Source organism: Mustelus asterias, chromosome 1 (genome assembly GCF_964213995.1).
Source record: "Mustelus asterias chromosome 1, sMusAst1.hap1.1, whole genome shotgun sequence".
Taxonomy (NCBI): Eukaryota; Metazoa; Chordata; class Chondrichthyes; order Carcharhiniformes; family Triakidae; genus Mustelus; species Mustelus asterias.
Window position 1 is genome coordinate 45279054 of NC_135801.1, and position 17049 is coordinate 45296102.

Sequence of the window (17049 nt, forward strand, 5' to 3'; positions counted from 1 at the left end):
TCAGAAGGACTCTAAAATCGGCCCCGCAGGTGGAGGAGATGGTTAAGAAGGCGTATGGTGTGCTGGCCTTTATCAATCGAGGGATTGAGTTTAGGAGTCCGGGGATAATGATGCAGCTATATAAGACCCTCGTCAGACCCCACTTGGAGTACTGTGCTCAGTTCTGGTCGCCTCATTACAGGAAGGATGTGGAAAAGATTGAAAGGGTGCAGAGGAGATTTACAAGAATGTTGCCTGGATTGAGTGGCATGCCTTATGAGGATAGGCCGAGAGAGCTCGGTCTTTTCTCCTTGGAGAGACGTAGGATGAGAGGAGACCTAATAGAGGTGTATAAGATGTTGAGAGGCATAGATCGGGTGGACTCTCAGAGGCTTTTTCCCAGGGTGGAAATGGCTGCTACGAGAGGACACAGGTTTAAGGTGCTGGGGGTTAGGTACAGGGGAAATGTTAGGGGGAAGTTTTTCACACAGAGGGTGGTGGGCGAGTGGAATCAGCTGCCGTCAGTGGTGGTGGAGGCAAACTCAATAGGGACTTTTAAGAGACTCCTGGATGAGTACATGGGACTTAATAGAATGGAGGGTTATAGGTAGGCCTAGAAGGTAGGGATACGTTCGGCACAACTTGTGGGGCCGAAGGGCCTGTTTGTGCTGTAGTTTTTCTATGTTTCTATGGTGGAGGGGTCAATCATGACAGCGCACTGATTTAGGGTAAGGGGCAGAAGATTCAGAGGGGATTTGAGAAAAAAACTTTTTCACTCAATGGGTGGTGGGAATCTGGACTCCACTGCCTGGGAAGGTAATGGAGGGTGGAAACCTTGCAATGTTTAAAAGATATTTGGATGAGCACTTGAAATATCACAACATTCAACTATATGGGACTAGTGTAGGAAAATGGGTTTAGAGTATCTTTAGTGGTAGCTATTGTCAGTGCAGACTCAATGGGCCAAGGGCCTTATCAGCACTGTATGACTTGATGACTCCATGTGTCCAAAATGCAGCAAGACCGGAACAATATTCGGGCTTGGGCTAATGAATGGCAAATAATATTTGTGCTACACAAGTGCCAGGCAATGGCCGTCTCCAACAAGAGAGAATCTAACTACCTCCCCTTGATATTTAATGGCATTATCATCACTGAATTCTCCACTATCAATTTCCTGGGGTTACCATTTACAAGAAACTGCACAGGAAAAGCCACATAAACACAGTGGCTACAACAGCAGGTCAGAAGCTGGGAACTCTGCAGAATGTAACTCAACTCCTGACTCCTCAAACCTTGTCCACCATCTACGAGGCACAAATTTGGAATGTGAGTGAATGCTCTCCACTTGTCTAGATGGGTGCAGTTCCAACAGCACTCAAGAAGCTTGACACCATCCAGAACAAAGCAACTGACTTGATTGGCACCCCATCCAATACCTTCAACATTCACTCCCTTCTCTGACAAACAGAAGAAGCTGTGTGTTCCACCCACAAAATGCACTGCAGCAACTCACCAAAGCTGCTTTGACCCATGATCTCTACCATCTGGAAGGACAAGGGCAGCAGGTGCATAGAAACACCACCACATGCAAGATCCTATTTAAGTCACACATAGAAACTGGGAGGAGGAGTGGGCTATTTGGCCCTTCGAGCATGTTCTGCCATTCAACATGATCGTGGCTGTTAATGATCTGGATGAGGGTATAGTTGGGTGGATTAGCAAATTTGCTGATGACACCAAAGTCGGTGGTGTGGTAGACAGTGAGGAAGGGTGTCGTAGTTTGCAGGAAGACTTAGACAGGTTGCAAAGTTGGGCCGAGAGGTGGCGGATGGAGTTTAATGCGGAGAAGTGTGAGGTAATTCACTTTGGTAGGAATAACAGATGTGTTGAGTATAGGGCTAACGGGAGGACTTTGAATAGTGTGGAGGAGCAGAGGGATCTAGGTGTATGTGTGCATAGATCCCTGAAAGTTGGGAATCAAGTAGATAAGGTTGTTAAGAAGGCATATGGTGTCTTGGCGTTTATTGGTAGGGGGATTGAATTTAGGAGTCGTAGCGTTATGTTGCAACTGTACACAACTCTGGTGCGGCCGCACTTGGAGTACTGTGTGCAGTTCTGGTCCCCACATTACAGGAAGGATGTGGAGGCTTTGGAGAGGGTGCAGAGGAGGTTTACCAGGATGTTGCCTGGTATGGAGGGGAGATCCTATGAGGAGAGGCTGAGGGATTTGGGATTGTTTTCGCTGGAAAGGCGGCGGCTAAGAGGGGATCTTATTGAAACATATAAGATGATTAGAGGTTTAGATAGGGTGGATAGTGATAGCCTTTTTCCTCTGATGGAGAAATCCAGCACGAGGGGGCATGGCTTTAAATTGAGGGGGGGTAGTTATAGAACCGATGTCAGGGGTAGGTTCTTTACCCAGAGGGTGGTGAGGGATTGGAATGCCCTGCCAGCATCAGTTGTAAATGCGCCTAGTTTGGGGGCGTTTAAGAGATCCGTAGATAGGTTCATGGACGAAAAGAAATTGGTTTAGGTTGGAGGGTCACAGTTTTTTTTTTTAACTGGTCGGTGCAACATCGTGGGCCGAAGGGCCTGTTCTGCGCTGTAATGTTCTATGTTCTATGTTCTATGTTCCTCTATCACACCATACTCCAGCACTTGACACCTTGAGACATTTAGAGTCTAGAAACCTATCTATTTCCTTCTTAAATATATTGAGTAATGTGGCCTCCACAGCCTTCTGTGGTGGAGAATTCCACAGATTCACTATCCTCCGAGTGAAGAAGTTTCTCCTCATCTCATTCCTATTTGGCCTACCCTATATCCTGAGGCTGTGGCCCTTTATTATAGACCCCCAGCCAGAGGAAACAACATCCCTCCATCCAGTCTGTCTAGCTCTGAGAATGTTATATGTTTCAATGAGATTCCCTTTTATATTTATAAATCCCAGTAAATACAGGCCTAGTCGACCCAATCTCTCCACATACATCAGTCCTACTATCTCAAGAATCAGTCTGGTGAACCTTCACTGCACTTCCTCTATGGCAAATATCCTTTCTAAGACAAAACGACTAAAACTGCACATAATATTCCAGGTGTAGTCTCACCAAGGCCCTGTACAGCTGTAGTAATAGTAATACGTCTCACAGCACCAGGTTCAAGTCCAACAGGTTTATTTGGTAGCACGAGCTTTCGGAGCACTGCCCCTTCATCAGGCCCCTTCACCTGATGAAAGGGCAGCGCTCCAAAAGCGCATGCTACCAAATAAACCTGCTGGACTTTAACCTGGTGCTGTGAGACTTCTTACTGTGCCTACCCCGTCCTTAGGGATGGGATTTACGACCATTTAGAAAGATGCGGATTAATCCGGGATAGTCAGCACGGATTCGTGAAGGGCAAGTCGTGCCTCACAAATTTGATTGAATTTTTTGAGGAGGTAACTAAGTGTGTTGATGAAGGTAGGGCAGTTGATGTCATACACATGGATTTTAATAAGGCGTTTGATAAGGTCCCCCATGGTCGGCTTATGATGAAAGTGAGGAGGTGTGGGATAGAGGGAAAGTTGGCCGATTGGATAGGTAACTGGCTGTCTGATCCCCTTTTATATTCCCTTTTATATTTATAAATCCCAGTAAATACAGGCCTAGTCGACCCAATCTCTCCACATACATCAGTCCTACTATCTCAAGAATCAGTCTGGACTTTAACCTGGTGTTGTGAGACTTCTTACTGTGCTTACCCCAGTCCAACGCCGGCATCTCCACATCATGTCTGATCGAAGACAGAGGGTGGTGGTGGATGGAAAATTTTCGGATTGGAGGCAGGTTGCTAGCGGAGTGCCACAGGGATCAGTGCTTGGTCCTCTGCTCTTTGTGATTTTTATTAATGACTTAGAGGAGGGGGCTGAAGGGTGGATCAGTAAATTTGCTGATGACACCAAGATTGGTGGAGTAGTGGATGAGGTGGAAGGCTGTTGTAGGCTGCAAAGAGACATAGATAGGATGCAAAGCTGGGCTGAAAAATGGCAAATGGAGTTTAACCCTGATAAATGTGAGGTGATTCATTTTGGTAGGACTAATTTAAATGTGGATTACAGGGTCAAAGGTAGGGTTCTGAAGACTGTGGAGGAACAGAGAGATCTTGGGGTCCATATCCACAGATCTCTAAAGGTTGCCACTCAAGTGGATAGAGCTGTGAAGAAGGCCTATAGTGTGTTAGCTTTTATTAACAGGGGGTTGGAGTTTAAGAGCCGTGGGGTTATGCTGCAACTGTACAGGACCTTGGTGAGACCACATTTGGAATATTGTGTGCAGTTCTGGTCACCTCACTATAAGAAGGATGTGGAAGCGCTGGAAAGAGTGCAGAGGAGATTTACCAGGATGCTGCCTGGTTTGGAGGGTTGGTCTTATGAGGAAAGGTTGAGGGAGCTAGGGCTGTTCTCTCTGGAGCGGAGGAGGCTGAGGAGAGACTTAATAGAGGTTTATAAAATGATGAAGGGGATAGATAGAGTGAACGTTCAAAGACTATTTCCTCGGGTGGATGGAGCTATTACAAGGGGGCATAACTATAGGGTTCGTAGTGGGAGATATAGGAAGGATATCAGAGGTAGATTCTTTATGCAGAGAGTGGTTGGGGTGTGGAATGGACTGCCTGCAGTGATAGTGGAGTCAGACACTTTAGGAACATTTAAGCGGTTATTGGATAGGCACATGGAGCACACCAGGATGATAGGGAGTGGGATAGCTTGATCTTGGTTTCAGATAAAGCTCGGCACAACATTGTGGGCCGAAGGGCCTGTTCTGTGCTGTACTGTTCTATGTACCCCAGTCCAACGCTGGCACCTCCACATCACAGCTGCAGTAAGACATCCTTGCTCCTGTACTCAAGTCCTTTTGCAATGAAGGTCAACATTCCATTTGCCTTCCTAACTGCTTGCTCTTAATGACTGGTGTACTAGGACAGCAAGCTCCCGTTGAATGTCAACGTTTCTCAATGGATCAGCATTTAAATAATACTCTGCCATTCTGTTTCACCATCCAAAGTGGATAACTTCATATATATCCATGTTGTATTGTATTTGCCATGTTCTTACCTACTCATTCAGCTTGTTTAAATCACCTTGAAGCTTCTTAACATCCTCCTCACCACTCACATTCCCACAAAGTTTGTGTGCATCCTGACTTGGAACTGGCGCGGGGTGGGGGTGATCTTACCATTGCACCCCACCAGCTGCTGGTTGGGGGAAGCCGATAAGATCATGAGAGCGCCAAGAAATCAGGTTCACGCCTGATTTCTCACCTTTCATGCTCTTACCGGCACTGGATATTCGGCAAGATCAGCCACGCACCCATTTCAAGTGCGAGGCTGAATCAACTCTGTAAATTTAATTTAAATGTCATTTCAATGGAATTAGCGAGCCTGGGACTCTATTGTCTGGGCTCATGTGCCTCTGTGGTTCTCTCTGGCAAGATTCACACTGGGTCCCCAGGAATGGGGACCAGATGTGAAGGCCTCGCCGGTAGAACCAGACGCTAATGAGGTCCCTTGGGAGGTCGGGACAAGGGGCCTATCCTAGCACTGCCAGCCTGGCACCCTTGCACTGCCCATGGGGACGGGGCCTGGAGAGGGGATGCCTATTGGATGTCAGGGTCAGGTCAATTGGGGGAGGAAAGAGGGGGGACTCTGCAGTCGTGATCAGTTGGGGGGTGGGGGAAGGGGAGGGAACCGCTGCCGCTCTGCATTTGCAATCAGTGGGGGGGTTGCGGGGGTCGATCAGTCCGGCCAGGGCACGGGGGAGAGCTTGGGCCGATCAATCTGGCCAGGGAGGACGGAGGAGGGTGAGGTCAATCGGTCCAGCCAGGCGGGGGGGGGGCTTGTGATCGGCCGCATGGTCCCGCAGTAGCACGGTGTGATGTGTGTTATGTTTAGGTCATGGAGGCTAGCTGAAAACAACACAGGCTTTGTGGAAGATTTCTCTGCTGCCCAAAGCAGAGAGTCTTGCACACTACGCAATGGCACCCTCTGCTGCTATCAGCTAGCTTTCTGGCAATTCCACCCACTCCCGCTACTGGCAGAATCCGATTTCAGGATTTTTAAAATGCTCTTAAGTGTATTTTTGCTCCTGTACTCAAGTCCGCCGTGCTAATTTTCTGGCGCAGCGAGGTGAGAGAATCTCGCAGCCGAGCATGCGCAGGATTCGCGCATGCGTTCCTGCCACGAGCGCATCTCCCAGCGCCTGAATGTAATTAGCGGGCCTGGGACTTAATTCTCTGGACCTGCTAGCCACTCCCACCCCACCAGAGTGTTTCAATCTAGTGGGCATTGCACCAGCTCCCCACCTTTGGGGAGCTAGCGGCCCAACCCCGCTGGAGTAAAGGGGAGGCAATCGAGGCCCTCCATGGGGTCAGGCGGCAGGGGGTGGTGCCCCCTGGGCATTGGCACCCTGGCAGTGCCAGTCTGTTGACCCTGGCACTGCCCACCAGGCATGGGGCAGAGCTAAGTGGGTGGGGCCTGTGTGGGCAGGACCTGATGGGGGTGAGGCCTAGGGGCGATCAATGGGAGTGGACTCTAGCTGCCACTCTGCATTGGGATCAGGAGAGAGACCAGCAATCGGGGCAGGATGTGGGGAGTCAGCTGGGGGAGAGGTCTACACTGCAGGGGGAGTCAGCTGGGGAGGGGTCTACACTGCAGGAGGGTGGCTAGAGATCGGGGCAGTCTGGAACGGGGTGGGGGGGTGATCGAGCTGGCCAACAAATGGGAGGTTGACAGTTTGGGGCCACTGTGCATGCACAGAGGCCTGCTGATTTCAGCCTTCTGGGCGGGAACAGACCCCGCTCCCTGAAATCTAATGATATTCACGCTGGTGGCCTCTGCAGTGACAGTGTGGGGGAGATTCTAGTGTGAACTCCCACTGAAAAAAAACAACGTGAATTACTCTAGTTTTCACGTGAATTCAACACACAGAATTTGTTTGGGAGAATTCTGGCCCAGATTTGGACTCACCCTAAAAACAGATCTGAAACTTGCCCATTTTCACACTTGTTCTGTACTTAGAACTTTTGTCGTTAGATCACCCCCTAGATCCCTATTCCTTCATTGTTGCTGGGTCAAGATTCTGGAACACAGCATTTTGGGTGTTCCAACACCACATGGACTGCAACAGTCAAGAAGACAAATCACCACCTTCTCAAGACAAATTAGAAATGCGCAATAAATACGGGCCTAGCCAGCAATGCCCACGTCCCATAAATGCACATCAGCTGCAAGTGAAATACCAATAGTGACAAGAAGAGGCCCTTAAGTGACCATTAATTGGCCCACCAAGCACACCATCAGTAAAGTACAAGTGGAACATAAGAACGTAAGAACTAGGAGCAGGAGTAGGTCATCTGGCCCCTCGAGCCTGCTCCGCCATCCAGTAAAATCATGGCTGATCTTTTCATGGACTCAGTTCCACTTACCCGCCCGCTCACCATAACCCTCAATTCCTTTACTGTTCAAAAATGTATCTATCCTTGCCTTAAAAACATTCAATGAGGTAGCCTCAACTGCTTCACTGGGCAGGGATTTCCACAGATTCACAACCCTTTGTGTGAAGAAGTTCCTCTTCAACTCAGTCCTAAATCTGCTTCCCCTTATTTTGAGGTTATGCCCCCTAGTTCTAGTTTCACCCACCAGTGGAAACAACTTCCCTGCTTCTATCTTATCTATTCCCTTCATAATCTTATATGTTTCTATAAGATCTCCCCTCATTCTTCTGAATTCCAATGAGTATAGCCCCAGTCTACTCAGTCTCTCCTCATAAGCCAACCAGGAGGTGGGAAGGTGACTGGCATGGCACTATCCAGTCCACCTAATTTCCCCCCCTACCACTTCCAAGTCTGCTTCTGCGGGGAGGGGCAGGGACGTAAAGTTCTGGCCATTTGGTTGTTAACACTGTCAGATTGCCCAGGTGAATGACATATGGGATATCTCTGCAGCAGTGTTTCCTGCCTCAGGTTCCTGATGTCACTCCCCGATGTTGTAAGTATGTAAGGAATTTGATGGGTAGAAGGGGCAAGAGAGTTGTCAGTGAGAGACTTGAGAGTAAGTGGGGAAAGTCAAGAGTGAAGGTGAGACAATTGGGGTGAGAGGAGAGGAGAGTTGGGAGAGAAAGGGGAAGGTTGAAGGCTGAGGGAACAATTTGGAGAGGAGGAGTTGCAACATGGAAGGGATTTAGAAGTGGAGGAAGTGAGTTAATAATGGGGTTTCAGGAGTCAGGACTGGAGGGTGGGAGGGGCAGGGGTAGAGTCAGGAGTTGAACAATTGGGAGAGAGTCAGGGGTCTGGGGATTTGCAAGGGAGTCGGGAGAGAGTCAAGTGTCGGGGAGTCAGAAGAGAGTCAGGAGTCAGGGAATCAGGAGAGAGTCAGGAATAGAGAGGGAATTCAGGAGTCGGAGAGAGGCGGGGAATTGGGGGAGGTTGGGGAAGGATTAGGTTTGGAAGGAATGGGAAGAGAGAGGCAGTGGGAAGAATCATAGTGGGGTGTAGGCAAAGGGGAAACTACAGATAGTCAGAGGATTGGGTTGGGGTGCTGGGGAAAAAAAATAAAAATGGGATGACTCGAATTTGGGCTTAGTAAGGAGGGACAGAAGGAGTCTGAGGAATGGGAAGGAGGGGATTTGGGATCAGAAGTTTCAGCAGAGCTAGGAGTAGCAGAAATCTGGTGGTATACAAGAGTGATGCTGCAACAGGCACGATAAGTAAAGAGTCAGTGAAATTTGAGGATTTTACGGTGTAGGTAAATAGTGAAAGATTATCTCCAATGGACTACAAGGGGATGGAGACCAAGTGCAAAATCCTGTACCCTCTGCTGTGAAGACTTTGGTGCTGGGGGAGCATTTAATCAAATGGGAGGGTGGTCTTACCACCTCCACCCCAATTAAGTCCATGGTGCCCAGCCGCTAACTGAGACCCTTAAGTTTACAATTAATGTTGCTGCTGCTGGTATTCACCCAATGGCCCAGCGGCAGCGGATGGGGGAGTCACCAAGTGGGGAGTCCAAAAAGCATGTTTGTATTGAAGTGGGGAGAAAGGATTAATGGAATTTATTAAATGTAAGCAGAATACTCAAAATGGAGGAAGGTTATTTAAAATGGAGGGAACAGATGTCTGGTAACCACAAAGGCTGCACACTTTTATTCTGTTATCCTGTTAACACGTGATGAAATGTTAATTGACCTCTGCTAGGGATCATGGGAGTCCTGCTGTGCATGCTGTGGATAAGGTCGGCCGGAGCAGCCAATTTGAATAAAGCAGTTTGAATGAAGGACATAAGAACGAGACTCTGACCATACTGGGAGGCGGACAGTCAGTGATTAGTTTATGTAAACATCTGTAACACAATGTTATATAATGTCTGGGAATGGAGGGACACAAACGAATGGTCTAGTTGGACCAATGGGTGGCACAGGCTTGGAGGGCCAAAGGGCCTGTTTCCTGTGCTGTACTGTTCTTTGTTCTTTTTGTAAAGTATCCTGTGTCAAAATGATCATCGAGCCCATACAACAAGATTTCCCTCAAGTATGGATTCCTTTGCATATGCTCAAATAAACAACTTGAAGAAACTTGACTCTTATCTGATCAGTGAGGAAAACTGAAGGGAGACTGAACTCCAAAGAATTTACTCCTTCAGCCTGTAGGTGCCTGGAGATGTTCCTTGTTTAAAGGCACACAGTGCCTGACCAAGGGACCTGGTATCAGGAAGTGATGGGCGCACTGAAAGTCACCCCCTACTCTTGCAGCTAAACCACCTCCCCCATTTTCTACAACTTTCTTCACTCCATCACTCACCTGTGCCTAGGTCTCTCCTTGATCTGAGACCTTTGGTTGGTGTTGCAACAACAGCAGCCAATGCCTCCCCCAGTGGTGCTGATGAGTACAGAAGAACTGGTGAGATTTCCACTCTGGTGTCCTCGATCCTGGGGAATGCTCAATGTTGGCAGTTTCAATGCCTGAATGACAGGCCTAGCTGAAAGGAGGTGGCACAGGAGTCCCACCAGCTCTCTAGCTGGGAGCTGAGACTACCACCTCCTCACCTCAAGGATTCTGACTGATGGAATTAAACAGGAAGATAAAATCTTGAACTGAGAGCCATTATAACATGGAGTGCTGTTGCACAAAAGACTACTGAGATATAGCCTAGAACACGGTCAGAAGGTGGAAGGGATGGAAGAACTTGGTGAAATTACAATCACTAGGGTAGCCGTGCTGAGGAAACTGATGGGGCTGTGGCTGGCAAGTCTCCAGGTCCTAGTGGACTGCATCCTAGGGTCACAGAAGAGGTGGCTAATGAGGTAGTTGATACGCTAGTGTTAATTTACAAAATTGACTAGATTCTGGAAAGGTTCCATCAGACTGGAAAGTAACAAACCCCTTTATTCAAGAAGGGAGGGAGGCAGAAAACAGGAAACTATGGGGGTGGTCTTGAACCTACACTTTCCATCCATGGGATTGGCAGTGGGGGCTCAAGATCCAGCGAAACCTGGGAATCGCAAATCTCGCCAGGCGGCACAGTAGCACAGTGGTTAGCACTGCTGCTTCACAGCTCCAGGGACCTGGGTTCGATTCCCGGCTTGGGTCACTGTCTGTGTGGAGTTTGCACATTCTCCTCGTGTCTGCATGGGTTTCCTCCGGGTGCTCCGGTTTCCTCCCACAGTCCAAAGATGTGCGGGTTAGGTTGATTGGCCACGCTAAAATTGCCCCTTAGTGTCCTGAGATGTGTAGGTTAGAGGGATTAGTGGGTAAATGTGTAGGGATATGGGGTTAGGGCCTGGGTGGGATTGTGGTCGGTGCAGACTCGATGGGCCGAATGGCCTGTTTCTGCACTGTAGGGTTTCTATGATTCTATGAAACCACAATCTCTGATTTTCGCCACCCCTTGCTGGAGAAATGATCAGGTTCACACCCTTGGACATGAACCTGTTTTCAATAGATTTTAATATATTTGAATGTAATTAAAGACCTTCCCTCGCCACATGATCCCCCCTCACCGTATTTTCAAACCTCGCCGATGTGAAACTGTCGTGGGGATCCCCCAAGCCAAAAAGATGAGCATAGCCACTGGAGGAGTGGGATTTCGATGCCTAACAATGCCTTCTGGCACTACACTTTCATACTCTATTTTCCCCTTCTTAATCAATCCCTGGGTCCTCCTTTGCTGAATTTTAAACTGCTCCCAATCCTCAAGCTTATTGCTTTTTTTTGCCAATTTGTATGCTTCTTCCTTGAATTTGATACTATCTCTAATTTTCCTTATAAGCCATGGTTTGGCCACAGTTCCCTTGCGCAAAACAGCAATAAACAACTTCTGGAGTTTACTCATACGGTACTTCTCCCTTCTTCCTCAACCGTGGTTTCCCATCTACAGTTGTCGACAGGGCCCTCAACAGCCTGCGGTTCATCTCCTCCACCACGCCCGTCACCCCCTTCCCTCCCAGAACAAGGATAGAGTCCCCATTGTTCTCAGATTTCACCCCACTAGCCTCCACATGCAATGCATAATCCATTTTCGCAAACTTCAGCGTGATGCCACCACCAAACACATCTTCCGTTCACTCCCTCCGTCAGCACTCTGCAGAGACCATTCCCTCTGGGATCATAGAATCAATTCTATGATCCCGGAGGGAACGGTCTCTACAGACTGCTGACAGAGGAAATGAAGGGAAGATTTGTTTCCCTTCACTCTAAGGTTGGGTATATTGGAGGAGTGGACTAGGGATAACCTAGTCCACTCCTCCACTGTACCCAACACCTGTCTCATCACCCATGGCACCTTCCCATGCAATCTCACAAGGTACAACACCTGCCACTTTACCTCTTCCATGTTTACTATCCCAGGTCCACAACACTCATTCCAGGTTAAGCAGTGTTTCACTTGCACCTCTTTCGATTTGGTCTATTGCATTCGCTGCTCCCAGTGTGGTCTCATTTATATCAGAGAGACCAAACGTAGACTGGGTGATCGCTTTGCTGCGCATAGACCCAAGGTGCTCAATCAGGACCCTGACCTTCCCGTTGCTTGCCATTTTAACACAGGATCCTGCTTCCATGCCCACATGTCTGTACTTGGCCTGCTGCAATGTTTCAGTGAAGCTCAACACAAAATTCTCTCTTCCACCTTCTTCCATCGGGAAAAAGATACAAAAGTCTGAGGTCATGTACCAACTGACTCAAGAACAGCTTCTTCCCTGCTGCCGTCGGACTTTTGAATGGACCTATCTTGCATTAAGTTGATCTTTCTCTACACCCTAGCTATGACTGTAACACTACATTCTGCACTCTCTTGTTTCCTTCTCTATGAACGGTATGCTTTGTCTGTATAGCATGCAAGAAGCAATGCTTTCCACTATATGCTAATAAATGTGACAATAATAAATCAAATCAAAAACTGGAGGAACAGCATCTCATCTTCCAGCTAGGCTCATTAGAGCCTGCTGCCTCAATATCTTCAGATGATTAACTCTACTCCATCTTGACCCTTTTGTATTTGTTTTATTTAATTTTTCACTGTTCTCTACCTTTTATTTCTTTATTGTCTTTATTTTTCTTCCCCCCACTCTTCCCCCTATTTTATCCTCCCTTTTCTTAGCTTTTCTCCCCCTTTGCTTCCCCTTTGCCCTTTTTTCAAAATTTTACCTCTCTCCCACCCATCTCCCAGCTGCCCCTACATCTTCATCTGTCACAGCTTACCCTCTGATTTCAGCTTCTCTGCCGTTTTGGCCATTCACACCTTTTATTCTCTCTGTGGGCTGCCATTAGTATCCTTTCCCCTTGTTTTTGTGGCTATGACACACCTTTCATTCCCTCACCCTACAGAATAAATATCTTCCACTTTCTATGCCTTTTAGCTTTGACAAAGGGTTATCTGGACTCGAAACCTCAGCTCTTTTCTCTCCTTACAGATGCTGCCAGATCTACTGAGATTTTCTAGCATTTTCTCTTTTGGCTTCAGAGATTTTTGTGGAGGGTCCTCGGCAGCAGGGGAAGTGCAAACTTCCCAGCCAATTCCCATGGAGGTCAGTGTATCAGGGCTTCAGCAGGGTCCTGGTGCGCAACTTTGGTCTCTGATGATCTGGAGATCAGAGAATCTGGACCAACATTAAACAAGTGAGTGTAAACAAATTCAAAAGTAACTTTCAAAATGGCTTTGGGTAAAAATTTAAAGAGGAAAGGAATTGTGCTGTTTTGTAGAAAGAACAGGGAAATGCTAATTGGATAGATCTTTTAAAGAGGGATTAGCCTAGGCATGATGCGTCAAGTAACCTCCATGAGTGCCGAGTGATTCTATGATAAAGGCATAGCAAACTAGATATGTACGCCTCTGCAGCTGATTTTATGATCATTACTCCCATTGACTGACACTCCAAGCTGGATTTTCAATGCTGAGTCAAGAACTCGGCTGACGGTTCAGTTCAGTGTCCTAACCCATCTTGTGTCCGCTTTTAAATAGTCTATTTGGCTGGGGTCAAGCTCAGCAGCCAATCAGTGGTATTGTCTGCGATCTAAAGGTAGAACACAAAAAGGGCCTTTAAATAGGTACTCAGATGGAAAACAGTTCTTATTTCTCCATTTACTGGTGTTCCATCTCAATAAATAAAAGACTAGTTCAGACCAATATTCTTATTTCCCGTTTTACAGTTTTTTTGCTTCTGGGAAGGATTGCCATGATGGCTTGCTGCTTGCCGTGGAGTTGGCTGCCCAGGGAGAAGTATGGGATCAGGGCGGCATGGTAGCACAGTGATTAGCATTGCTGCTTCACAGCTCCAGGGACCTGGGTTCGATTCCCGGCTTGGGTCACTGTCTGTGTGGAGTCTGCACATTCTCCTCGTGTCTGCGTGGGTTTCCTCCGGTTTCCTCCCACAATCCAAAGATGTGCGGGGTAGGTTGATTGGCCATGCTAAAATAGCCCCTTAGTGTCCTGAGATGCGTAGGTTAGAGGGATTAGTAGATAAAATATGTAGGGATATGGGGTAGGGCCTGGGTGGGATTGTGGTCGGTGCAGACTCGATGGGCCGAATGGCCTCTTTCTGTACTGTAGGGTTTCTATGATTTCTATGATCAGGTTGGTGCTTTCATTTGGCCTGATGGCTCCCTGCTGTCTGCATGCCAAATCTACCCTCATATTTTCCAGGCACTGCGTGCTCCTTTGTCTGCTGAGTGTAAATCTCAACCTCCGATTAAGGCCTTTTGATTAGCTTTGCAAGTACCTTAACAGCCACTTAATTAGTGGCATGCTGGGTCATGTGAACCCTTGTCCCGCTTTACCATTGAAAATTGCATTACATCCTGGAGGCAGCAGTATCCAGTAAGGTTCTCGGGGAATGTGATTTTCAAATCGCACCATCTGTTCCCACCAGGAGAGTTATGTAACAAACAATATTGTGCAGAAATTCAGTCTTTAGTTCCATATAGAGCCAAATAAAAATACAGCAACTTACCTTATACACATATGGGTTCTTGCGTGAATCTGTAAGGATGTCAAACCTTGTATAAAGATCATTGAGGAGGTTGACAATTTTCATAGCTCCCTCGGCTGAGGCATGTTTGCTGCAGAAAGCATTGAATCCAACAATTCCACTGAAAAGGATGGTTACGTTGTCATACCGTTTAGCAGTAATGGGACGTTTGTGTCTCAACTCATTGGCAACAGAATGAGGAAGCACTGAATATAGCAATCTGAAAAAGATGAACATTTGTTTTCAAAATATCCTTAATATTTCAAGTTTCTTTCACAATTGAAAATGAAACTGTGAAAATTGTAAAAATTAACAATTTTTGTCTACTTTTAGCTCAGCACTGACTCTTTTAATATAGTCATTAAATATAGAGCATTAAAAATAAGGAACAAACAGAATCACATTCCAAGTAAAAACCGTTACTAATGTTCTATGGCCAGTTTATTTTATCTGCTAGCAGAAATCTGAAGTGAGGTACCAAGCTATATAATTCAAACAAAAATATACTTTGTGGTTTGTTTAGTTACGTGTCTGACTGGCAGTTCCTTTAGCTTAAGTTATTGACATTCAAAATGCTTTTTTACTATTTGAGGAATGTAGAATAGAGAATAGAACACTGGGAAGGATTTTCAGATGGCAAGGGTTCCCTGCAGCAGCACCAGCAGTGACCAAGGTGGTTACTACAAGCAAACCCCAATTAAAAATCCCAGAGTCCAGGACCAGGTGAATGTGTGGAGAGAGGGTAGGGTACATGATGGAAAAGCTGGGGGCAGGTGGAGGTGGTAATGGGAGGGAGGACCTGTAGAGTGCACGCAAAGTGGAAAGGCGGCCATTGAAGGAGGCACTATGCAAACCTCCACCCCCCCGAATCATGAAATTGAGGTTGGGTGGGAAGCAGCCCTTATGTGATCATTAATTTCCCACTTATATGCTTCAATTGGGGCAAGGGCGGGAGGCCCAGCCTAGTCCTTGCCCATCCCATTGAAAATTGTGGCTAGGTCTGGGCAGGTGGGACATCAAAGGGAAGGCCACCATGCAACCCACTGATGAACAAAGAACAAAGAAGATTACAACACAGGAACAGGCTCTTCGGCCCTCCAAGCCTGCACTGACCATGCTGCCAGACTGAACTAAAACCCCCTACCCTTCCGGGGACCGTATCCCTCTATTCCCATCCTATTCATGTATTTGACAAGACGCCCCTTAAAAGTCACTATCGTATCTGCTTCCACTATCTCCCCCAGCAGCGAATTCCAAGCACCCACCACCCTCTGTGTAAAAAAACTTGCCTCATACATCTCCTTTAAACCTTGCCCCTCGCACCTTAAATCTATGCCCCCGAGTTTTTGACTCCCCTACCTTTGGGAAAAGATATTGTCTATCTAACTGATCCAAGCCACTCATTATTTTATAGACCTCTATAAGATCACCCCTAAGTCTCGTATGTTCCAAGGAAAAAGTCCCAGTCTATCCAGCCTCTCCTTATACCCAAACCATCAAGTCCCAGTAGCATCCTAGTAAATCTTTTCTACACTCTTTCTAGTTTAGTAATATCGGCCGCGATTCTTCCATTGTGACCCGCAACGTTTCTGTTGGGTCAGGGTGGGAGGCGCGCGTCTCCAGCCTTGAATGGGGATTTGTGCATGCGCCGGTGGGCGGCACGGTAGCACAGTGGTTAGCACTGCTGCTTCACAGCTCCAGGGTCCCGGGTTCGATTCCCGGCTCGGGTCACTGTCTGTGTGGAGTTTGCACATTCTCCTCGTGTCTGCGTGGGTTTACTCCGGGTGCTCCGGTTTCCTCCCACAGTCCAAAGATGTGCGGGTTAGGTTGATTGGCCAGGTTAAAAATTGCCCCTTAGAGTCCTGGGATGCGTGGATTAGTGGGTAAATATGTGGGGGTAGGGCCTGGGTGGGATTGTGGTCGGTGCAGACTCGATGGGCCGAATGGCCTCCTTCTGCACTGTAGGGTTTCTATGATTCTATGAACGCCTGCGCATCTCCCAGAGCCAGCAAACAGTCACCGGTCAGACCACGCTGGAAACCGGCGGGAAGGCAGGTAAATCATTTTTTAAAATTTTGTATGTATTTGAAATACGTTTATTAGCTCACGGTCCCAATTGAATCTCCCACCCTGCCAGGAGTACTTCATTCCAGCGGGGTTCAGACTAGCTCCCCACATTTGGGGAACTTGTGGGAGACCCTGCCGGAATGAAGGGGGGGGCAATTGGGGCCCCCAGGGGGTCAGGCGGTGGGGGGTGGTGCCCCCCTGGGCATGGGCACCCTGGCAGTGCCAGCCTGTGCCCCCAGGACTGCCCAAGGGGCAAAGTGCCCATGCCCAGAGGGTGCCTTGCCACTGCCCATCGGGGAATTGCACAGTGCCAAGGGGGCAGGGGTCTCACTGCCACTCTGCAGACAGAATCAGTCTGGGATGGAGGAGGGACAGCGATTGGGGTGGGCTGGGGTCCGCCAGGAGGGGTGGTCTGCCAGAGGGGGGCTGGCTCCGGGGGATGGGGGGAGGTCTGCCATTGCTGGGTGAGGAGGGTGGGGGGATCGCCATTGCTGAGAGGGGGAGGG

General features: G+C 47.9%; 1 protein-coding gene across 1 annotated transcript in view; it reads right to left on the bottom strand.

The window, feature by feature from the left end:
- gucy1b1 (guanylate cyclase 1 soluble subunit beta 1) overlaps nucleotides 1-17049 on the bottom strand; it is a 213927-nt gene that overhangs the window by 23958 nt on the left and 172920 nt on the right. Inside the window, exon 10 of the mRNA XM_078212040.1 lies at nucleotides 14459-14696. Coding sequence (XP_078068166.1) covers nucleotides 14459-14696 — 238 coding nt within the window. The remainder of the gene's footprint in view (nucleotides 1-14458; nucleotides 14697-17049) is intronic.